Source organism: Bos taurus, chromosome 18 (genome assembly GCF_002263795.3).
Source record: "Bos taurus isolate L1 Dominette 01449 registration number 42190680 breed Hereford chromosome 18, ARS-UCD2.0, whole genome shotgun sequence".
In the NCBI taxonomy this organism is placed as follows: Eukaryota; Metazoa; Chordata; class Mammalia; order Artiodactyla; family Bovidae; genus Bos; species Bos taurus.
The window spans coordinates 35,151,387-35,176,511 of NC_037345.1; the positions used below are offsets into that span (position 1 = coordinate 35,151,387).

At 38.5% G+C, this 25,125-nt stretch overlaps 1 protein-coding gene across 8 annotated transcripts in view; it reads left to right on the top strand.

Moving 5' to 3' along the window:
* Positions 1-25,125, top strand: part of CTCF (CCCTC-binding factor) — a 45,591-nt gene that overhangs the window by 7,120 nt on the left and 13,346 nt on the right. For 7 of the 8 annotated variants that reach the window (XM_005218594.5, XM_005218597.5, XM_005218596.5 and 4 more), the window contains 4 exon segments: positions 18,007-18,796; positions 19,137-19,307; positions 22,238-22,371; positions 24,641-24,761. In XM_005218594.5, coding sequence (XP_005218651.1) covers positions 18,016-18,796; positions 19,137-19,307; positions 22,238-22,371; positions 24,641-24,761 — 1,207 coding nt within the window. In that variant the 5' untranslated portion in view covers positions 18,007-18,015. 8 annotated transcript variants of the gene reach the window in all.

Here is a 25,125-nt window from a genome sequence, read left to right on the forward strand (position 1 = left end):
GGGGTAACTATAGATTATATTGAATTTTAAACTGTGTGGAGGGTCAGTACACTGAAACCCCCATTCATTGAGTCAGGTATATATTTGTAACTAACTATAATGTGCTACACAGAGGTAAAGCAGGGATCTTTAGACTTTAGCAGTAGTTGGTCATTGTATATATTTTACATTAAATTGACTACTGATGACTACCAGACAAGAGAAGACTCTTGAGAGTCCCTTGGACTGCAAGGAGATCCAACCAGTCCATCCTAAAGGAGATCAGTCCTGGGTGTTCACTGGACTGATGTTGAAGCTGAAACTCCAATACTTTGGCCACCTGATGCGAAGAGCTGACTCATTTGAAAAGACACTGATACTGGGAGGAGAAGGGGACGACAGAGGGATGAGATGGTTGGATGGCATCACCGACTCAATGGACATGAGTTTGGGTAAACTCCGGGAGTTGGTGAAGGACATGGAGGCCTGGCCTGCTGTGGTTCATGGAGTTGCAAAGGGTTGGACACGACTGAACGACTAAACTGAACTGAACCACTTACGTGGGACTTATCAAAAAATTAATTAGAAAATAAATAGAGCAGTAGACAAATGGATAAATAAACAGGACCAAATTCCATGTTGGGAGTGATGTTTGACAAAGGCTGAAAAAAGCTGATTGGAAAGATTATTAACTAGCAAAGTGCTTATGAGAAGTTTGGGTGGTTTTTGAGTTGTGTTTTGTCTTAATATAGTACATGGTGAGGGGAAGAGTAGGCAGGGATGTAATGCAATGTGGTAAGTATAGTTAACACTGCTGTATGTTACATATGAAACTTAAAGAGTATGAATGTTTGCTAAACTTCTCTGGGAAATCCATATATCATGAAATATTATATGTAAGTCAAATCTTACGCTTTATACCTCAAACTTACATAGTGCTATATAAGAAGGAAATGGCAACCCACTCCTGTGTTCTTGCCTAGGAAGTCCCATGAACAGAGGATCCTGGTGGGCTACAGTCCATAGGGTTGCTAAAGAGTCGGACACAACTTAGCAACTAAACAACAACAAACAGCAGATACATCAATTATATCTAAATAAAACTGGGAGGAAAAAATTACGGAAAATAAATTGTTATGGAGGAAAAGTAAAGAAAAACCCAGACAGTAATAACCTGTAGACTATAGGTTATATTATATATGTGTGTGTGTGTATATATATATACATATATATATACAATATAACCTGGTACATAGCAAGAGCTCAATAAATAATTGTTTGGATGAATGAATGCCCAGGGTAAAAGACTGAAATGGATAGGCATCAAAACACTGGTCAAAACAAACTGCAAAATAAACTGGTAGTGTGAGGGTGGTTAGGTTTGGTTTTCTGTAGTTTTATCACAGTTATTTTATAATGCAAATAGGTTTTTTTTTCCCCCTCAGAGTTAACCAAAATTTGGGAGTAGCAGCATTCAATAATAGGGAAATTAATTAAATTATGATACACCTCCTCTGTATCTGCAGATTCAACTAGCTGCAATAAAGCATGACCGCTGTCTTGTGCCATTGTACATAAGGGACTTGAGCATCCACAGACCTGGGTATCTGGCCAGAGACTGGGGTGGGGATGGTGTGCTGGAACCAATTCCCTGTGGATACCCAGGGACAACTGTAATAGAATGTCATGCAACTGTTTTATTATGTATAGAAGTATATTGAAATGGAGAGGGATTTGAGACACTACATAAAGCAAATTGTCAAATAGTGTGCACAGTGCAACAACAATGCACAGTGTGATCTCATGTAAGAGTAAATATGTGTATAAATTGGGAGGAGAATATGGATATAAACCAGCATGTTTATGTAAAACGTATAAGTTTATATATTCTTACTTATCAGAATTTTTTTATCTGTATTTCATAATCTTTAAAGGGAAAAAGGAATAGGAAAGTAGCACTGAAGCTTTCTGATAAATATAATGAAGTAATAAAAAGTAGTTTTTGCCTAGTAAAGGTAGGCTCCAGAGCCTTGCTGTAACAGTTGCAGAAGTGCAGGCAGGAGTGGGGCGCTGGCAGCCATGTATCTGTCCAAGTTTTAGAGTGAATTGAGGTTGTAGTGGCAGTTCTTAAAATTTTCCTCTCAAATTGGATCTTAAATTTGTTTTGTATCATTCGAGTAATGTTTAGTTTCATTCTTTGATAGAGTAATAATGATATACCAGCTTCCCCAACAAGGAAGAAGGAGATAGAGTCCTGAAATGTCCTAGTTTAGTGAGGGCCTTTGAAGAAAAGAGCAGATAGGTATCTTGATGCTTTGTGTGCAGTGGAGAGGGAGAAGGGGGATTATGCCCTGACTTAGAGCAACCTTTCCAGTTTAAAACTTTACCCTAATGGACATGAGGGCAGAGCCAGACTAGTAGACTGAATCTTATATATCACTTTTTTGCCTGATACAGGGATTCCTCTTTAAATTTCCTGGACTTCAGATGTAAAGCCACTCAGAATGGTATACGTTTATTATTAATTATTAGCCATTTCCATCTAAAGAGGTTTCAGAGACTTCAGCCTGATGGCTCGGTTATAGAAAAGGGGACTGCAAAGATAGAGAACCGACTGTTGTATAGCTTCACTATATGTAGTTGTTAAAATTTTCTGACTTTTTTTTTTTTTTTTTTTTTTAAGCTGAGACATGGTGATATTTGTTCCCTTCTTAGCTTTGAGAATGAATCTAATTGATAACCTAGAAGTCTAGCATTTAAAGCCAGGTGAGATTTTAAGTCACTATACAGTTCTTAGGGCTTCCCTGACTAGCTCAGTTGGTAAAGAATCTTCCTGCAATACGGGAGACCCCGGTTCAATTCCTGGGTCAGGAAGATTCGCTGAACAAAGGATAGGCTACCCAGTCCAGTATTCTTGGGCTTCGCTTGTGGCTCAGCTGGGAAAGACTCTCCAGTATTCTTGGGCTTCCCTTGTGGCTCAGCTGGGAAAGAATCCGCCTGCAATGTAGGAGACCTGGGTTCGATCCCTGGATTGGAAAGATCCCCTGGAGAAGGGAAAGGCTGCCCACTCTGGTATTCTGGTCTGGAGAATTCCATGGACTGTATAGTCCATGGGGTTGCGAAGAGTTGGACACGGCTGAGAGACTTTCACTTTCATACAGTTCGCTCATAATACAGATAACAACCCTAAGAGGGAAAGTGATTTACCCAAGGTCATGAATGTAGGACAAGTACATCTGCCTTTTTTTTTATTCTTCAGACTGACTCTGAATATTCTCTGGGTTTCATGGAATATCCTGCTGCATTTGGTTCTCTAACTAATGTACTTGATGTATGTACATTTGGTTTTTTAGATCTCTTTTAAGAGAAACACATCAGTGTATGTCACTAGAAAAATAAATTTTAAGAGACTACCTTACTGCTCTCTAGTGTTGTACACCTGTGCACTGGCATACCTTAAGTTTTCAGTGTATATTTGTCAGAATTTTTAAAAATATTTCCCCAAACCTTCAAGTTTGTTCAATGTGCGCAGTGTATCACTAGGCTCTGGTGTTGTTAATATTAAAGTTTGGTATCTAATACCAGGGGTGTTAGGATTTTAAGCTCATTCATCTCTTTCTTTATAATCCAGGACTTTTTTAGAATCCTTCAGTTTATTTCTCTGTGATAAGAACAGACTGTCCTTGGAGACAAATATTTGTCTGTCTGTTTTGCTTTTTGGCTGCACTGTGCAGCATGCAGGATCCTCGTTCTCTGAAAGTGAAAGTGTTAGTGGCTCAGTCGTGTCCGACTCTGTGCGACCCCATGGACTGTATAGCCCACCAGGCTTCTCTGTCCATGGGATTCTCCAGGCAAGAATACTGGAGTGGGTTGCCATACCCTTTTCCAGGGGATCATCCCAATCTACGTATCAAACCTGGGCCTCCCACATTGCAGGCAGATTCTTTACCATCTGAGCCACCAGGGAAGCGCCCCGCCCTAGTTCCCTGACCAGGAATCAAACCTGCACCTTCTATAGTGGAGCTTGGAGTCCCAACCCCTGGACCACCAGGGAAGTTCAGCATCTCTATTTTAGTATAGCTCAGTTGGACCACTGAAAGTTCAGAATTATTTCAGCCCACTGCTTTTTTAACTCTAGTATAACAAAACTCTGTCACATATTGTAAAGTATGCAAGATACTATATACATTCACAGATTATGATACAGAGCTGTAGTAATAGAGGACCCACTAATTGTTTTTAGCATTTCTATTTTATTTGTGTCTTACAGCTTTCTACTTGTTTAATTTTTTGTTGTTGTTATAGGTATATTTTGAAACTATAAAGTAATAGTGACTTTGTTTTCTGTTGCAAGTAAATTTTATCTTTTAGTACATTCTTTTTCTTTCTGGCTTCCTGGTAGACAAGGCCTTTGATCCTTCTCCTTCTATTTCTTGTTTTCCTCTGTTTGTTTCCATATTTCTCAGGAGTAACCAAGTTAGCAGATTACTTCTTTTTATAACCTAATAGTAGTTCAAAGTAGCATTTTGTTTCTTTTATTGTTTAAACTTCTCTCTCTGTTCCTATAGGTATATATGTATATATCCTTTTTCTGTTTTTTAGATTTCTTTTATTCTGTTGGATAGCACTTTATTATTCATATTTTGTGTTATACTGTTTAGTCACTAAAGATATCTTATTTTTTCAGGTAACTTTCTTGATCTTTGTTCAAAAATGGCATATTGCCATTTATTAATATTACTATTACTATACCTTTGGTACAGACATTGCTGAGTTTAAGCTGTTGACTTCTTATTTAATCTTGATCTTATAGGAGACACCATTGACCAGATAAAAATGGTCTTAATTTCTACTGAGTAGCCTTCATGAGTGAGTTTTGGGTTAAGCAGTGGCCATATGATCACTGAGACACCCTACAAAACCAGGAATTCATTCTGCTGTGTGTGTCCATTTCTCTCCTTCCCCGGCCCTTTTTTTCCTTTTGTCATACGTTGAGTTTGTCCATACCACCTAGAGTGATTGTTTTATATTGTTGCTACCCACGATAGAGGTGAAATTTTGGAACTTTCTTCTCGAGTCATGCAGCAAACGAAATTATTCTAAAGAATGAACCAGAAATTCTAATAGTAGAAAACTATGGGTATTTGAATAGTTTTGAGTTACGTCAGCCTGCATTTAGGGTGAATAACGATTGTATTGTGGGTCAGTCACTGACCTTTCAGTCAGTGAAAGCAAATATGCTATGTCAATCACCTGGGGACCTTTTGAAATAAGGTCTCTGTCTCTCCAGACTTACTGAAAGTCTCTGGGATCTGTGCATTTTAAATCTCATCAGGTGATTTTAATGCCAACCAAGTTTTTGGGAACCACTGCTCAGGTAGAACAGCCCCCACATCCATAGGTGTACTTATTAGATGTTTTGTATATTTTATACTGTGTGTATAATTTATTCCTTTTTATAACATAATTATTTGTTCAAAGTGATAGAATTGCTGTATGTGCATGCCCAGCCTTTCTTATATTTTCAGTGATGAAACACTATAAGACCATGTTCAGTTCAGTCACTCAGTTGTGTCCGACTCTTTGTGACCCCATGAATCGCAGCACACCAGGCCTCCCTGTCCATCACCAACTCCCAGAGTTCACTCAGACTCACGTCCATTGAGTCAGCGATGCCATCCAGCCATCTCATCCTCTGTCGTCCCCTTCTCCTCCTGCCCCCAATCCCTCCCAGCATCAGAGTCTTTTCCAGTGAGTCAACTCTTCGCATGAGGTGGCCAAAGTACTGGAGTTTCAGCCTTAGCATCATTCCTTCCAAAGAAATCCCAGGACCACTGTAAACAGTCTTAATTCTGAGCTGCTTTTAGGAATATGGGCCTGGAGCAGGGCAAGGAGAAACTTTGGGCTCCTGACATAGTCACCCTTGGGAGACTAGAGAAATGAGAGAACAGAGAAATGAGGCATTAGGTTGCTGTATGCCAGCAAAGTATCATTCAGGCTATAGAAGGCAGAGAGGGATAGCTCATGCTTGGGAGGCTGCCTCCAGTGCATACTGTGGCACTAGGGTGCTGACAGCCAGAAAAGCTTTGTCTTCTGTTTCGTGTATAAATTTCCAATGAGTGAAATAAACAGACTACTCTTAATGAGGGGCTTAAATTTTCTCCATTTACTATTTTCCTTTGCTAGAATGTTTCTCTCAACTATAGTTTGTCTGGCAAGATCCATCTCATCCTTTAAGATCTAGCTTTAGCAATTTCTCTTTAAAGCCCATGTTCACCAGCTTAAGCCATCCTTTTTGCCACGAGGTGGAAAGTATGTGTTAACCTCTGATAGCACACACTGTATAGCTATTTGTTCTCTTTGTCTCCCTGTCAGATGAGGAGCTCTCTGAGAAGAGAGCTATGCAGTTAGGACTTTTCTAAAAATTTTTAGGTAATTAAAATGGAAGTTCATTTCTGTGTACCCAGCATCAGTGCCTTTTGGTAAAATAATTATTATTGGTTTAGCACTTATTGTTCTTTGTAGCAAAAGAACTCTTTCACCTCCTATAGTTGTTTTGCTGTTGCCGTTACAAATATTTTATTATGTATGTATTTCCTACATTTGAAGCTCTCCTTAGATTTTTTTTCAAGTAGCTATTAGAGTAATTGTTTTGACTATATCTTTTAATATTAACAAATGGGGAGGATTGTTAAAAACTGGGATGCTCTTGACCTTCATTACTTAAGAGATACAATTTTGTTTCCCTTTTAATTTCCTCTGTCTCCTCCCCTAAATGCCCCAGCTGTTCTTTTTAAAGTTAACGGTATATAACAGGGAAGAGAAAAGTATACATGTGACTGAGTAGGTGAGTGCTACTTCAGATAAAGGCTGCTTCTGACCATCCTGAAATAAATGGTCACTGATATTTTTCTGCTTCTCAGATTGAGTCATCCCTTCCACCCAGCTCCTTCCCATTCTTTTCTGTAGTCTGCAGCTTTCCCGGTACTCAGTATTTATGGGCCACGATACTTCACTTTATCTTCAGCTGTCAGATAAAATGATGATGTATATATTTCTAGGAACAGTAGAGTAAAATAGTTATTTTACGTTCCTATTTTGATTTTTTCAACTTTTGTTCCAAAGGGGTAAATTATTTTTGGCTAGTGTTATGCAATCCAGTAAGTCAGCTTTTCCTTTCACTCTCAGGAGAGACTGGTTACTTATTTATAATTCATTTTTTCCCTTTGTCATAATGGCTCTTAGTATCCTCTGCAGTCAGAATGGCTACAGTCCAAGGGGTGGCAAAGAGTCAGACTTGACTGAGCAGGTACACCCACGCCCCACAGTGCAGATACTGGATTCGGTTTTTCATTCTCCTAGTATGAAAACATTCTTGTGATTTAGAGATCTAGAAAAGAGAAAGCTACGAAGTGTCTCTTTTCTTCTCTGTCTTCTAATGATGTCTGATGTTTTGTATTGAGCAGTCTGAAGGCAAGTTGTTAGGTGACCTCCATGTTAGATTGTTTCAAAATTGCTGTGGCTTGTGGAAGCTCAGTGGGGAGTTGGGGCTGCTGTTTCCTGCCAAGAGTGTAGACGGTCTTCTGATCTGCTCCAAGAAATAAATTGGGGTTTTTAGCAGTCAGTTGTCCCTTGTAGAAAACAGTAGCGTATTAAACAAAAGTTTTGGTGATTTTATTTGTAAAGTGGACTTCTGGAAATTATCCTTCTGTACTGTCTTATTCTCAGTGCACATGCCTTATTCTTAGTACATGTATATTTTATAATAACCAGTCTCCCCAAATGACTATGCAGTGGTGTGAGTATGAAAGATTATTTTGTTAGTTTCCCTTTGAGAAATAACCTGACACATTTGCTATGAAGCCATATTATCAGGTGATAAATTACTAAGCCTTAACATCTTCAAAAATTAGTGTATTCACAATTAGCTTTTATTTTTGTGGCAGTATTTTTAAAATCTAAACCTTACTTGTTTTGTCAGGGCTTACTTTTTTATTTTTGCGAAATGACAAACATAGCAGTGAAGGATATAAATTCATATAGTTAAGCTTCCACTTAGCATACGAACAGTGTTTTGTTTTTTATGTTCTCTTCCTGCTTTTGTCATGTGCAGGAACCATTTATATACATGTTCCATAAGACAGTGACACTAGTATTAAATGTCTGTTGCTTACCTAACACTGTTTTGTGCTCATTGCTATAGAATATTCAGAAGTGAAAGGCATAGTTCCTGCCCTTGACAAGCTAATAATCTATTAGGGGAAAGACAGATACACAGAACAGTGTATTCAAATAAATAAACAAGATAACAAAAGCAAAATAAATCAGAGTCAGTCTCCACTAGTCAAGGTTGAGAAATCTTTGAATAGGGGATGACTTGGAAAAGGAAATGGCAACCCATCCAAGTATTCTTGCCTGGAGAATCCCAGGGACGGGGGAGCCTGTTGGGCTGCCATCTATGGGGTCGCGCAGAGTCGGACACGACTGAAGCGACTTAGCAGCAGCAGCAGCAGACCTGGAGGAGACAGGACAATAGGCACTTGTGTGTAAGATGCACCAAAGGTGAGGTTGGATGGTTTGAAAGGATGGTAACAAATCTTACAGAGCTCTAGGAGCGAAGCCAAAGGGGTTGATTGAGTAACCCTCAGTCCTCATGCGTTTTTGTGCCTCATTTCAGGAGGATTTAGTCCGGCAGCAATATGCTAGACAGACTAGTAAGAGGCCTGGGAGGCTGTTCTGTTCTTTTGACTCTTTCTCTTTCATTCCTGGATTTGATCAGTCACCAGATTTCTGTCAACTACCTTGATTCTAAAGGTAATTAGTAGTTTATCAGAGAAGTAATTTTTGTGGGGAAAATTTATCTAAGGTTTGTGATTAGAATTCTAAGAAACTGAAAGGTCATGTATTCGGCTAACGTGTTCGTTTGCCTTTTGGGGTGACCTATAAAGATATAGAAGAGCACAGTAGCCAGGTTTTGCCCATGTTGTTTTATTTAATTTTTACAACAGCCAGTGAAGTGGGTACCATTATTATCTTTGTTTTGTAGGAAGGAAAATAAGGCACAGAAGGGTAGCATGTTTGACTCCAGGTCACACTCCTAGTAGGTGGAAGAACCAGAAATGGGATTCAGGTCTCTGGCAGGAAAGCCTAGCTCTTAATGACTATTCCATTCTATTTCTCTCCCCGCCCCCCCCTTTTTTAGTATGGAACAAGCATTTTCCTCATATGAGGATTATATTAAAACATGATTTTTAATATCTGTGTGATACTGTTTTATGGATGTGTCATCATTTACCAAATTAAACTTTCCCCTGTTGTAATTTTAGGTTGTTTATAATTATTCACTCTGATTAACAATGTCCTTATAATCTCTGATTATTTCTGAGCATAAAATCTGAAGCTAAATTATTGGATCACAATTTGAATATTAAAAATTCTTGACTCATATCACCAGTTACCTTGCTGATTTTTTTTTTTTCTAGTTTACTTAGAATATTATATTAGTTTCAGGTGTGCAGCATAGTGATTCGATATTTTTTTAGATTGCACACCATACAAAGTTAATATTTTTTGTTCTTTGTAACATTTATTTTATAACTGGTGGTTTGTACCTCTTAGTCTTGTTCACCTGTGTCATCCACCCCCAGCTCACCTCCTCTCTGGCAACCACTAGATTGTTCGCTGTATCTGAGTTACCTTGCTGTTTTCACTGGGTTGAGAGTTATCCTTTAAAATAGTCTTAAGAAAAAAAAAATAAATTAAAAATAAAATAGTCTTAAGGTTTAATAGAGGTACAGTGCTGTCACATTGTTTTAATTTGTATTCTTCTTAATGTTTAGACTTAGTTGTTTTTTTGTTTTTTTTATTCATCTACCATTTGTATTTCTTTGAGTGATCTACTTGTGTCCTTTTCCCAGCCTTCTTTTTTGGTATTTGCCTTTTTCTTACAAAATTTATAACTACTAATATAATAAGGGTATTATTATTAATCTTTTGTCATATATGCTGTAGATATGTTCTTTTTGGTCATTTTATTCAACATATTTTTGTTTTTACAGTTTTGGGGGTGTTTTTTAAGCTTCAAGGTGGTCAAAATTTCAACAGTTTCCTCTATGCTCTCCTATTATTTAGGAATCTTAAACATAAAGCCTTCCTCATTCTGAGATCAGAAGACCATTTACCTGTATCTTTTTCAACTTTGGTTTTCAGATTTGGCTTGTGGGATCCCAGATCCCCAGCCAGGGATCAAACCTGAGGCCTTGGCAGTGAGAGCATGGAGTCCTAACCACTGGACCACCAGGGAATTCCCATTTCTTTTTTGTTTCTGTTAATGTCTCCTTATCTCTTAGAACAGAATATATTCCAGGTGGATCAAAGGTGTAACTTATTGTAACTTAAATACTCTACTCATTTATAGTTTTTCTGGCACCTTTTATCAAAATAATCCTCTTTCCTTCCTGATTTAATTTTTAAGTATTTATTTGGCTCTGCTAGGTCCTAGTTGTGGTACTCAGGATCTTTTTTGTGGTGAAACTCTTCAGTGTGGCACATGGAATCTAGTGCCACACAGTTTCCTGACCAGGGATGGAACCTGGGCCCCTGCCTTGGGAGTTCTGATTCTTAACCTCTGGACCACCAGGGAAGTCCTCCCCAAGTAATTTTAAACTGACAGCTTTATATATGCTACGAGTTGTTTCTGGATTCTCTATTCTGTTTATATTGGCTGGCTGTGATAGTGACAGTACTACACTATATTACTTATTGTGTTAATACTATATTATTTACTGTGTTAATATTTGGAAATAAAGGGTGGCCTTGATTTTTCAAAAATTTTATCACTATCCTCAATATCTTGTTTATTTTTCAGCCAGATTTTGAAAATTATATGAACTAGGAATAATTAACATCTTGATGTTTGGCCTTTCTGATCATGGATATAGGATAGCGGTGTGCCTATTGAGTGACGTCTTTTATGCCTCCTAGAAGAGTTTTGTGATCTTCAAAAAGGTCTGCAAATTTTGAATTGAGGTTGTGTTAAGAATGTTGTAAGTTTATATTTCTATATGTTTTTCTGAATTTCCTATTTATTAAATAATAGGTATATATAATTTTGTTTATTTATAACTCATCTTGTTCCACAAAGAAATTGAAGAAATGTATAGAAAATATAAATAGTAAATGATATAAATTCAAAACCCCAGAAAATACAAATTAGAATAAAAAGTTATTACATAGTTTGAGAGGGAAAAGATTCATAAAGTTGTGGCCAGCTAAAATAATGGTAACATGATCCTGTTACATAGGTCTCAGAATGTAAGAAAAAAATTCCTTAGTTGAAACAAAGCTTTTCCAAGCAGGTAACTCGAAATTTCTTCCATGTATACTTTAGTGTAAGTCAAGGGCATAATGTCAAAATAAAACTTGGTGAGAGCAGTTCTGTAAGGAATAAGACCAAGTGACCCAAGTATACCCAGCTTTCTGGTGGTCTGGCATAATTTTATAATTTTAACCCATAATTTAATGGGTTAAAGCCTAGAATAGAATGCTGAATTCCACAAAGAGGTCAAGTCAGATAAGGACAGAAAAGTCTCCTTTGGGTTTACCAGTTAAGGGCCATTACTGGCTTCAGAGCAGTTCAATTGAGTATTGGGGAACAGAAACCAAACTGGTGAACTGAGGTGTGGAAGAGATGTTAAGGAATAGAGACAGCTACTGTGGGGTTGATCAAGGAGGAATACAGAGACAGCAGATGTTAAGTTGTCAAGTGGGGTTAAGGGGAATTTTAAGAGAAAAAGATTTGAGCAATAGAGAGCTGATACAGCACTGACAGGCAAGAGGGGAAGAGCTGACCCAGCAGGTTCCCTTAGGATGCAGGTCAGGTTGGTGGTGTAGGAGCATAGGCAGACTTCTGGATACTTTGTGGAGAGTCTGGGCCTGTGTACCCTCCCACTCAACCAGTCAGCGTGTGTTTTTTTTTCCACGGTGAGAGAATAGTGGTGAGCAAGAGGTACTCAAATACCAGTTTTCCTCTCTTGCAGGTTCCTCACCCTCATATGCCAGTTTCACCCTGCCTCAGTCTAAGGGAACCCCATCTTGCCCCATCTTCTACCCATAAGTTGATCTGATCGAATGATTTTTTTTTTCTTAATTAATACTCCCAAGCTTCAGTTTTTCACCAAGATGGTAGAGGGTACAGGGAAGGATCTGTTCTTCAGAATTCCATTTTTTGTGTGCTACTGCAACCCAGAGGACTAATCCATTTTGCCAAGCTCATTTGGTTGGTTAGGGATGATGAGGGTTTAGAGTCTGGGTTTCTTTCTTTTATTTTAGCTGTGCCACACGGCTTGCAGGATCCCAATTCCACTGGGCCATAGCAGTGAGAGCACTGAGTCCTAGCCCCTGGACTGCCAGGGAATTCCCCAGGTTTCTTTATTCCTTATCCAGTGCCACTGAGTTGAAGGTGATAGCCAGACACTCACAGAAGAGAGAGATCCTTTAGGCATTGAAACAGAGGAATTGCACATGTGGACTTAGAAGACCTCTGGGTTGAGACAACTGAAGTAAAAAATAAAAAGGTTCATGAGCTGAATGACTACAGAGAAAGGAACAGAGTCTTGATGTTGCTCAGAGCAGCTGGGGGAAGAGCTCTCAGAAACAAGGGAGAGACCTAGGAAAACAGGAACCAAGAGAGAAGAGAGGCTGATGAAGGAGGAATCAGCTTCATGCTGTTAGATGCCAAAGAAAAATTGAGTTTGAGGATGAGGGGAAGACCTTCAGGTTGGCTGGTGTGGTTCCTGGTGAATGGTGCTTGTGTATCAAGCAAGACTGGAGAGGGTTGAGTTGGGAGTGGAGTCCTTTTTAGTAAGGTATTTAGTAAAGTATTTAAAACACCACAAAGCCATATAGAAATGTATGTAAATTTTATATATATAGTTTCATCTATATTTAAAAATACATCTCTAAGAGGAAAATAGCATCAAAGTACTAGGTGATTAGGTGTAGAAATTGTGAACAATTTTTTTTAAGTCCTATTTGTGCTTCATTTTTCAGACTTCTATAAATAAGCTAATATACTTTGATAATCTAAAAGAGTTTTGTCCAGAGGTTAATGTAAACCTGTTCTTAATGACATTGGTCCACTAGAAGATTTGACAGAACCTAGAAAGCACACCTGACTCAAGTAAGCAGAGAGGCCAAGAATATGACAGACTCAACAGAAACTGAGTGGAAAGCGGGAGGCACAGCTGAGCCGGTGGAGGAGGGAAAGGATGGATCCAAACCACTAATGGGGTGAAACAGCTAGGATAGCACAGTCTCCAGGGAGTGGGGAGAGAGACCCCCGCCAGCCTGTTAGGCGAGTTACTGACTGGTAGACTCCTTCCCTTCCACCCCCACCCCCCACCCCCAGAGGAAGTAGAGGATCCACTCCTGGAAGGCATGCCCTGGGACTTCCAAGCTGTGAATGGGAGAGGCTGGTGGCTTGCTACTTTGTGTCTGATTTTTCTCTGTAAAAATAGAACTTACTGCTATAAGACCCTGAATAGATGGTGATGTTCATGGACCTTATGCCATGTGTTTATTCATGATGAGAGGGTACTCTTGTCAGCTCAACTCCCAGGCAGCATAATTGGTTTCAATTTGATTCCTTTGCACCAATTCTCTTTCTGCCTGGTTTATAATTCCACAACCTCTTTTGGGTTGGACTTGGTTATTTACAAGCGATTGCTAGTATTTTAAGTTTTCAAATTCATGGCAGAGACAAGATGGGTTTTTCATTGTTCTTCAGATTGTTGTGTGCTACAAAATCTCACTGAGCTCAGAGATTAAATGCTTTTCCTCCACCAGTTTTATTGTTGAGGATATCTGAATAGCCTGGGTTATGTAGTGATTCTGTGGCAGGGCCAGCATTAGCATTTACAGCGTGTGAAATTTTTTGTTTTTTGATACTTTTCCAAGAATGTTTCCATCATGGGTGGGGCATTCTTTTCTCTGTTCCTAACTCCAGCATTGAAGTTATCATCATCTGTTGGGGTATTGATTTCAGACCATCATGGCCTAGGAAGTTTTTTTGTGGGGGGGTGGGAAATGAGGAAAGTAATAGTATAAAGTAGTGCATCTCAGACTTTAATATATGACACCATTCGGGGATCTGTTAAATTGCAAGTTGTAATTCTGTGAGTCAAGGATAGAGCCTGAAATTCTGTTTTTAGAAGTTCTGAGGTTAAGCCAGTGTTCCTGGTCTTCAGTAGCACCTAGCCACTTGTGGCCGTTGAGAATTTACCATGTGACTGGTTCAAATTGAGATTTACTATAAAATTTATACCAGATTTCAAAGGCTTATTTAAAAAAAAAGAAGGTACAGTATCTCAACTTTTTTTTATTGATTTCATCTTGAAATGATACTATTTTGGATATATTGGGTTAGATTACTAAAATTGATTTTGTCTGTTTCTTTTTACTTTGAAATATGGCTACTGGAAAAATTTGAATTATATGTATGTAGCTCACGTTTCTATTGGATGGTTCTAGTATAGAACATTCTTATCCCAAGAATGATATGTCTGAACAGTAGTGATTATATAAAAGAAATTATAGCTAGGATCATGCCTAAAGTAGTTTTTCACTATCAGAAATATAAATAAAATCTTATAAAAATGCTAGCACATTCATGCTCAGACATTTTTCATTTATAGGCAAATTATAAAGCACTTCACAAATGTCCCTTGACCCTCATGTTCTGTGGTAGCATTTTGTTATATTTGTCCTGTTAATGGAACAGATAGTAAGAGGTCTTTGCATCGAGCATTGTAGTATACTCTTGGTTGTTGAATACAAGGGGCTAAGGAAAGTAGGTAATGGCAGAACAAATCAGGGAAACCCAGTAACCCACAAGGTTTTCCATTAGGCTTGGTTTTGTTCTATGCAGATAGTGAGGTTTGCTGAATCAGTCCAAATACGTAGGGTTGCTTCAACCCTGGCTTTTTCCCTCAAAGAGTTTTAACAAACCCACTGGGGAAACAGATTATTTTGAGAAAAATTTAAGTGCATAATAGTGTGGTTGTTTTATCAGCAGATACATTCAAGGAAAAATAATGGCTTAAAGACCAACCAGTCATGAATCTGAATAGATTATCTGGGATCAGTACATCTCTCCTCTTTGCAAATACACAGATACACTTTGTTGAAGAAATCAAGCACTGTTCTTTATGAATCAAGTAAATCTCAATTTTCAGTGCTTAGAAAGCATATGTGATTTCCATTGACAACCAAATGAGTATAGTCTTAATATTTTGTCATTCAGGACCATCCAGTCTATGGCCAGAACCAACACATCTTTCTCCTCTTTCTGTTCTTTCCTCTGTTGTAGGCTTTTTAAGCATGTGTGTGCACACATGCACCATGTTGCCTTTAAAAGTCCTGCCCATCTTGATCTCACACCTGGCCAAACCTACCTTCTTTGACCTTGAGCCATTGTACCTATTCTCTGTTTTGTTAGACAGTAACTCCTAAAACGCAGGATCAAGTCTGCATAATCTTGGTCTTTGTACTACCTTGCAGGTGGTCCTGACTTAAGGAGCCTTCTCTGACTGCTATTACGGATAGTGTTAAGGTACCTGAATTGAAGAGACGGGTCTCTGATAGGCATGGCAGAAGCTTTGTTTAAGATGAGAGCAAGAATACAAAACACTTTAAATTTTAATTTTGAATTAACCTTTTATATACTTATTGGTTTTGTTAAGTCAGTTTATTGATAGGAATTGGACATTGCACAGACTCATTTTACTCTTAGATACCTAGGTATTCTCAGCACTCAGAAGATGTAAGAGCCAGAAACTATAAATCAGAGAGAAACTGATTTTTCTATTTTCTATTATGTATTCAGTTAGCATTTATTGTGTTCTTAATAACCTAGGCACAGTGCTAAAGGGTAAAAACTACTTGTTATATACATGGTCTCTGTCCTCAACAAACTTATGGTCTTACAGAGAAGAGAAATACATGAATGTATTTCAGGTATGAGATGATGATATGAGACAGGAAGTGGAGGTGTGTGGTAGCTACAAGCAGGGCCATTGGACTCCGGATTCAAGTTCTGACTCTGGCTCAGAGAAAAAGAAGAGCATGGTGAAAAGGCATTCCGATGACTTGTTTTCTAAGGGAGAATTTAGCTAAAAACAGATCGTCTGCCAGATGTAAGAAATGTGTAAGATGTAAACCAGTTTTGTAATAACTTTAATATCAAATATCCAGACAGAGTTGAATCCCGTTGTCTCATGGCATTTTTAAATAACATTTGTTGGTTTGAAACAATACAAACAAGATCCATAGATTGTGGTTGCTGTATCTCTTAAGCTTCTTTTGTCTGTATCGGGGTTTCTCAACCTCTGCACTTACTGACATTTGGGGACCAATAATTCTTTGTTGTGAAAGACTCACCTGTGCAGAGGAGGATGCTTAGTAACCTCTCTGGCCTCTATCCACTAGATAGCACTAGATACTGGTAGCTTACCTGCACAAGTAGTGACAACCGGAAACATGTCCAAGTCAAGTTGGGTCGCTCAGTCATGTCCGACTCTTTGCGAACCCATGGACTGCAGGATGCCAGGCTTCCCTGTCCATCACCAACTCCCAGAGCTTGCTCAAACTCATGTCTATCTAGTTGGTGATGCCATCCAACCATCTCACCCTCATCTCGTCCCCTTCTCCTCCTGCCTTCAATCTTGCCCAGCATCAGGGTCTTTTCTAGTGAGTCAGTTTTTCACATCAGGTGGCCAAAGTATTGGAGCTTCAGCATCAGTCCTTCCAATGAATATTCAGGACTGATTTCCTTTAGGATTGACTGGTTGAATCTCCTTGCAGTCCAAAGGACTCTCAAGAGTCTTCTCCAACTCCACAGTTAAAAAGCATCAGTTCTTTGGTGCTCAGATTTCTTTATAGTCCAACTCTCACATCCATACATGACTATTGGAAAAACCATAGCCTTGACTAGACGGACCTTTGTTGGCAAAGTAATATCTCTGCTTTTTAATATGCTGTCTAGGTTGGTCAAAACTTTTCTTCCAAGGAGCAAGTGTCTTTTAATTTCATGACTACAGTCACCATCTGCAGTAATTTTGGAGCCCAAGATAAGAAAATCTGTCACTGTTTCCACTGTTTCCCCATCTATTTGCCATGAAGTGATGGAACCGGATGCCATGATCTTCATTTTTTGAATGTTGAGTTTTAAGCCAGCTTTTTCACTCTCCTCTTTGACTTTCATCAAGAGGCTCTTCAATTCCTCTTCACTTTCTGCCATAAAGGTGGTGGTATTTGCATATCTGAGGTTATTTGATATTTCTCCCAGCAGTCTTGATTCCAGCTTGTGCTTCATCCAGCCTGGCATTTCGCATGATATACTCTGCATATAAGTTAAATGAGCAGGGTGACAGTATACAGCCTTGACGTACTCCTTTTGTAATTTGGAATCAGTCCGTTGTTCTATGTCCAGTTCTAACTGCTTCTTGACCTGCATACAGATTTCTCAGGAGGCTGGTCAGGTGGTCTGGTCTCCCGTCTCTTTAAGAATTTTCCACAGTTTGTTGTTATCCACACAGTCAGAAACATGTCCAGGCCTTGCCAAATGTCTCCTGGCATAAGAACCACTGATCTGTAGGTTCTCCCTGTATCCTTCACATCTTTTTTTTCTTCCTGTTGATTTCTTTACAGAAGACAATGAGTAGTTATGCCTACAGTTTCCTTTAGTTTGGGTTTCATGAATTTCATCCCTGAAGTGTAAATTAATATCCTCTGTCACCAATTTCCTGTTAATTGGTAGTTGGATCTAGAGGCTTGATTTAAGATTTTTTTGTTTTGTCTTAAAAGACTACTTTGTAGATAGTATTCCCTTCTTCTACCAAGAGGTGCATAATATCTGTTGTCTTTTTGTAATATTAACAAACATTGGTGGTCCTTTTTTGTTTTAAAATGTATGTTTTTGTTTAGATAAATTTTATTTTAAATAACAATCTGTGTTCTCCCTTAATAAAGGAAGGGGAAATGGAAGGTGAGGCGGTTGAAGCCATTGTGGAAGAGTCTGAAACTTTCATTAAAGGAAAGGAGAGAAAGACTTACCAGAGACGCCGGGAAGGGGGCCAGGAAGAGGACGCTTGCCACCTTCCCCAGAACCAGACTGATGGTGGTGAGGTGGTCCAGGATGTCAATAGCAGTGTACAGATGGTGATGATGGAACAGCTGGATCCTACCCTTCTTCAGATGAAGACTGAAGTCATGGAGGGTGCAGTCGCTCCAGAAGCAGAGGCTGCCGTGGACGATACCCAGATTATAACCTTGCAGGTTGTAAATATGGAGGAACAGCCTATCAACATAGGAGAGCTTCAGCTTGTACAAGTACCTGTTCCTGTGACTGTACCTGTTGCTACCACTTCAGTAGAAGAACTTCAGGGGGCTTATGAGAATGAAGTGTCTAAAGAGGGCCTTGCAGAAAGTGAACCTGTGATATGTCACACCTTACCTTTGCCTGAAGGGTTTCAAGTGGTAAAAGTGGGGGCCAATGGAGAGGTGGAGACCCTAGAGCAAGGGGAACTTCCGCCTCAGGAAGATCCTAGTTGGCAAAAAGACCCAGACTATCAGCCACCAGCCAAAAAAACAAAGAAAACCAAAAAGAGCAAACTGCGTTACACAGAGGAGGGCAAAGATGTGGATGTGTCTGTGTATGATTTTGAGGAAGAGCAGCAGGAGGGTCTGCTGTCAGAGGTTAATGCAGAGAAAGTGGTTGGTAACATGAAGCCTCCAAAGCCAACAAAAATTAAAAAGAAAGGTAAAATAAGTTTATCCATTATATTCTCAAAACCATTTTGGGATAAAGCACATAACAGTACATATGTAGATTATTTTATATTAAATGGATTTATTTTTTAAAGATTGTGATATGGTGTCAATTTTTTTAGCCAGTCTAAAAGAAGTGTTTTCAGATTGAGTACTTTAAGTCCTGAAAAGAAAGAAGTCTATTGGTAGCATGAGATAATTATGACTAAATATGACTTAATTGGGTTTAGTTATAAAAAGCTAACAAAATATATCTGTAGAAGTTTAAGCTTAGGATTAATCTTAAAAATTTTGAAACCCTGCAACAAGTAAGTGTTTTATTTTGCATATAGGTGTAAAGAAGACATTCCAGTGTGAGCTTTGCAGTTACACATGTCCACGGCGTTCAAATTTGGATCGGCATATGAAAAGTCACACTGATGAGAGACCACATAAGTGCCATCTCTGTGGCAGGGCATTCAGAACAGTCACCCTTCTGAGGAATCATCTTAACACACACACAGGTAGGTGCTGGATAAACATGTTGGGGACTACAGCTTAGCAAAGGCTTAAACTTGAGTTTTAAATATCTTCTAAGCTGATTCCAGTGGGAGTAAAAGTGGTAAGACTTCTTTGTTCTTTCTTTGATACCCTTTTTGTAATCTTGATTTATTGTAAGCAAGTGGACTTATGGGCAAATATAAAGAAAATTTATGGGAAATAATCCAAATTATGTAAGGATGGTGATTCAGATAAAGATTTTCTGTGGTAGTTAACCAACCTATGATATTTCCAATCTATAATATTTCCTGAGGGACATCACCATTGTGTTGCTAAAGTTTTAACAACACTGACAAAAACTAACCCCCCAAAATCCCAGGCAACAATTGCCAGGCACTATGAGGAAGAACATTAGGAATAGAAATGTGTCCTCTGTAAAAACCATGGTTTCTGGTTGTTTTACCTCAAAGAATAAGCCATAGTTCATAAACCCAGAATGAAAAATTTAAGACACTGTCCCAGCATTTCAAACATTTGTTCATTCATGGTCCACACATACTTAATATTCTAATATTAGCTTCGTGTAGACCGTGGTCAGGTTCTGGAGTCACTAAAGGGGAGAACTGTGGGCTGAAGCTCTCCTGAGACTCTCTTCTGGGTTCTTACACACTTATGGTGTTGATAATTGGCTCCAAGTGCAAATAGAAACTTCTCTCACCTGATTCTTCATGCAGAATAGCTTTCTTCTATCCAGATTCTCCACCTCATTTTATATGACGACTCTTGTTTTCTCTGATGTGTTGGTTGTCTGATGAACATGATCAAGTAAGGGTTGGCCTATAAGCAGTATGCTGTGCAGTAGTGTATTTGTTAATGTGACTTAGTCACTTCTCACCAACTCCCTAGTTTCTACCCAGACTCTTGACGATGATAATATGTTTTATTTGGTAGTTTGAAAATCCTAGGGAAAAGGCAGAAGACTGGATAAAAGCAGCTGAACACATTATAGGACTGCCAAAATGGGAGTGCCTTGATGTGGGCACTGTGTCATGGTCAAGTCCTCAGCTTTGAAAATAAGAAATTTGGCTATTTACGAGTGATTTGGCAGGACTAATTCATACTAACCAAACCCTCAAGAGTCAGGAGCATAACAGAACATCAGTTTATGGTGAAGAATGCACCTTTTTATTTTGTAGATGCAATAGTATTGCATCCTAGGGGGCACCCTTGCCTATGTCCAGATGCTGTAGCAATTGAACGGTGTCCTGGTGAGCGTGGACCTTGAGCAGAGGGACATAGTCGGTCATGTGGTACAACCTGATGAAAATTCATGTCCCACAGCGGTGTCTGCTTGTTTCCTAATTGCCATGCTTAGGTCTATCGGAGGCAGGCCTCTTTCTCCCCCTTTGGTAATGCTAGGTAAACATTGGAAATTCTTTGTTTTCAGCTTACCGTGTCCTAATAGGAATTGATGTTGCTTTCCTTCTCTTGTTAATTGTTGTTTTACTTACCTATCTGTATCTCCAGACTGTACATTTTTCATACATAAGAACTCTATCCTTCACTCTTAATCCTCAGTGTAACTAAAGAAGCAAACTGAATAAAAACATTCTTTGAAATTTTCTAATAATTGCTGTCATATCCAAACACATTGCCCTCTCCAGTATTCTCAATCTCTGGGAAAATCATTTCTACAAATGGCTGGTCCCATTTATAACATTGTGAGTCTTCCTGATTCCATTCTCAAAGGTAGCCTGCCTTTGATTTTGGTGTTTGAGATGACCTTGCTGTTCACTTCTTACCCACGATTACAGATGGTGATGATAATAACCTATGAAAACAGTACTGTGTTCTGCTGTCAGCTTTATCTCTTTGTTGTGAATATTACTTGGTCATAATATTTCAAGTGCAGTGTTCAGAATATAAAGTGGCTAGAGAAGATCTTCTAAAGTCATGTTACATTATGAGGCTACTATGGGAAGACATATTAAAAACAATAAGATTGTCTCAGTGAAAGGAAAAATAAAACAAGAAAAAAACCAAGAAATATAGAAGATATAAGTGAAAGTGAAGTCGCTCAGTCGTGTCCGACTCTTTGCGAACCCGTGGACTATAGCCTACCAGGCTCTTCTGTCTATGGGATTTTCCAGGCAAGAATACTGGAGTGGGTTGCCATTTCCTTCTCCAGGAGATCTTCCCAACCCAGGGATTGAACCCAGGTCTCCCACATTGTAGGCAGATGCTTTACCGTCTGAGCCACGAGGGAAGTCCATAGAAAATATAGTATTAGTTCAAAAAATATTTAAATATTCCATGAGTTAACATTCAGATCACAGAATATTAGATATGGATATTTGAAAACAGTCTATTTAAATCACATAACATAAAAGGCAATATACTTTTAAAGCCTTTGGTAAATCTCTACCTTATGAAACCAAATTAAAATAGAAAACATGTTATTATATTTCTTTTTTTTTTTTTTAAGAAAAAGTTGGTCAATATGGACAGCTCACTGGTTCTGTATATATAATTTCAATACAGTAAGTTTTGATGTGTAGAAGAATCTTGAGTCAAATGACTATTAATTCTGTGACCTCTATTAAGGTTTAAAAGATGTGTTCTGTATTTTTTTAGATGGGTTGAAACAGGTATTTCTATTAACCTTTAATCCATAGTGATCAGAATATTCACAAAATAGGGATAAAAATGATTTTGTATTCAAAGACAGCAGACTCAAAATGGTAATTAAGAAAAACTAAACATTTGGCATGTGTTTTTAATATTTTGAGATTGGTGTTATAAAGTCACCTGGGCTTACCCATAGCTTTTGGAGCTATTCTCAGGCATGGTCGGTGAGATAACCAGGGTCCAGCCTCATGCTGCAGTTGTGCCACACATTGAGCTCTGAAATTAACCATGTCCTTGTCTTTCTGTTATGTCCTCCTTTGTCCAGGTACTCGTCCTCACAAGTGCCCAGACTGTGATATGGCCTTTGTGACTAGTGGAGAATTGGTGCGGCATCGTCGTTACAAACACACCCATGAGAAGCCATTTAAGTGTTCCATGTGCGATTACGCCAGTGTAGAAGTAAGTTCAGTGTAGAAGTTCAGCTCCTTGTTGGTTCCTTCTCTTAAGAAGATCCTGACTCCTGTGTGAGGGTAGTTGATATCCTCATAATACAAGATAGAGTATCTTACTAGATTACTACCACTCCTCCTCCCCACCACTAGAAAGAAAGATTTGTAATGAGTGTGAAAGGTGTACCCATTAAAAAAGAGTACTAATCCACATGTTACTAATGTTACAGGCAAATTCTACCAAACTGCAAAGAAACAAGTCACTATACCAAGAGTATTTTAAAAATGGACGATTTTCTCACCATAATTATTTGAGGTTACCTTGTTACCAAAACTGGATTCAGTTCAGTTCAGTCGCTCAGTCATGTCCGACTCTTTGCAACCCCATGAATCGCAGCATGCCAGGCCTGCCTGTCCATCACCAACCCCTGGAGTTCACTCAGACTCACGTCCATCGAGTCGGTGATGCCTTCCAGCCATGTCATCCTCTGTCGTCCCCTTCTCCTCCTGCCCCCAATCCCTCCCAGCATCAGGGTCTTTTCCAATGAGTCAACTCTTCGCATGAGGTGGCCAAAGTATTGGAGTTTCAGCTTTAGCATCATTCCTTCCAAAGAAATCCCAGGGCTGATCTCCTTCAGAATGGACTGGTTGGATTAGGATACTTCTAAAAAGAAAACTGTATGTTTTTCTCACAGAAAAGCCAAAATTTTAAATAAATTAACAGACCAAATTTAGTAATAGAGTATTACTAAAATGTGATTATTAAATAGAATATATCTAAAATGCAAGAGTAATTTAACATTAGGAAATTATTGGTGTGTACTACATTGAGAGATTAAAGAAAAATCACATGATCATTTCCGTAATTGAAAAACTATAAAATTTGATAGTTGATACTGTTTAAAGTTCTAGCAAGTCAAGTGTAGAAGAAAATGTTTTTATTATGAGAAGTATCTACTGGCAGCCTATAGTAAACCCAGTCTAAGTAACTTTGAAACAAGATACCCATCACAGTTAGAATTTCAACATTGTATTTAAAATCCTAGATAATAGCATAAAATAAGTAATGAATTATAAATGAAAAGACAAAACTGTCTTTTCTTACAGACATATTTTCTTACATAGAAAATCTAAGAGTTGGCTGAAAAACCTAGAGCATTTGAGTTCAGTCTAGTGGTCAGATCCAAGGTGAATACACTGGAATTAATGACTTATTTTATGCAGTACCTATACTAGAAAACAGGTTCAAATTCTAACAGCAGTAAAAATGACCTGGGGGTAAACTGAACAGCAAAAAGCACCTAATACCTATAAGAAGAAAATGTCTCAGAATTTTCCAAAGGACATTAATAAATACACATGTCAAGTTGATTCTGAATTTCAACTGGAAGTGTATATATGAATGACTAAAAAATTTTTGAAAAGGGAATGAAGGGCTTTTGCTGTTGGCTACTGTAAAACTATATGATAAATGAAGACAGTATGATATTGGAGCCAGAAAAAAGAGTTGGCTGAAAAAGAATAGATCCTATGGTGTACAGGAATTTAATATGTGATAAGTCCTAGAACTGAACTGAACTATAGTCCTAGAAAGAGAATTATTCAATAATATTGTTGGAACCGTTCTTTAGCCTTAGAGAGTGTGTGAAATTTTTACTGTGTAGAAGTACAGGGGGATTTTAGTGTAAAAATTGGAACACTTAAAAAAAAATGGAACACTTTTTAAAATTTTCAAGTCAAATGTTAGTATTTGAAACCCTCCTTAGAGTCACTCTTTTGTTGGAAAGATACCCAATTGAAGATGAAAAGCATAAGTCCATAGGGAGGAAGGTGAGAGGCCGCTGGTGCCTGGCCTGTCTGGGAAGTGCTGTTGAAAGAAAGAGAGACTGAGGAGAATTAAAATGCACTTATAAACTTGGATTCACGTTTGTTAGCAACTTGATCCATAAATAAGCATGAATTATTTTAAAACTATTCTGGAGAATTTTAGACATATAAAAGAAGTAGATAGAATAGTATATCACAACCCCATGGACCTATCACCTAGCCTAAACAGTTAATAGTAACTCATCTTGACTCATGCCCTATCCATTTTACCCACTTCCTTAGATTATGATAGGGATTTTAGAGGCAACAGTTAAAGAGGAAGAAATACTGTCCTTTAGACTTTTTCTGTTACGAATTTCAGTTTCCAAAACCAAAGCTTTTGGGCTTGACCCACGGTGTTCATGTCGTAACCTATGTTAATACAGGTTTAAGAGGTTTTGTTGCTTTTTCAGGTCAGCAAATTAAAACGTCACATTCGCTCTCACACTGGGGAGCGTCCTTTCCAGTGCAGCTTGTGCAGTTATGCCAGCAGGGACACATACAAGCTGAAAAGGCACATGCGAACCCATTCAGGTAGGACTTCTCCCTTGCTTTCATTAATGAACCACTTTTTAGTGGATCCCATGGCACCCTGGGAACCACCACATACCCTCATTAGTTACCCAGATGGAAACGGGCATGAGAGTAGTATATAATTGACACATGTTCTCTGGCATACCTTCAGAATTCATTGCTCTGAATATACACCAGAGCATGGAAATTTTTTACTGTTAGAAGTCTGGGTAGATTACCTAACCCAGCTTGTCAGTTTTTCAAAGTACAGTCTTTTTCTAAAAAGAAAAACTTGCAGGTCCTCCTGCTATCATCCCATCTGTTCTCCTCCAAAGGTAAGTACTGCTGTAGAAACTACTCTTATTAACATGAAGGACTCTGTGGC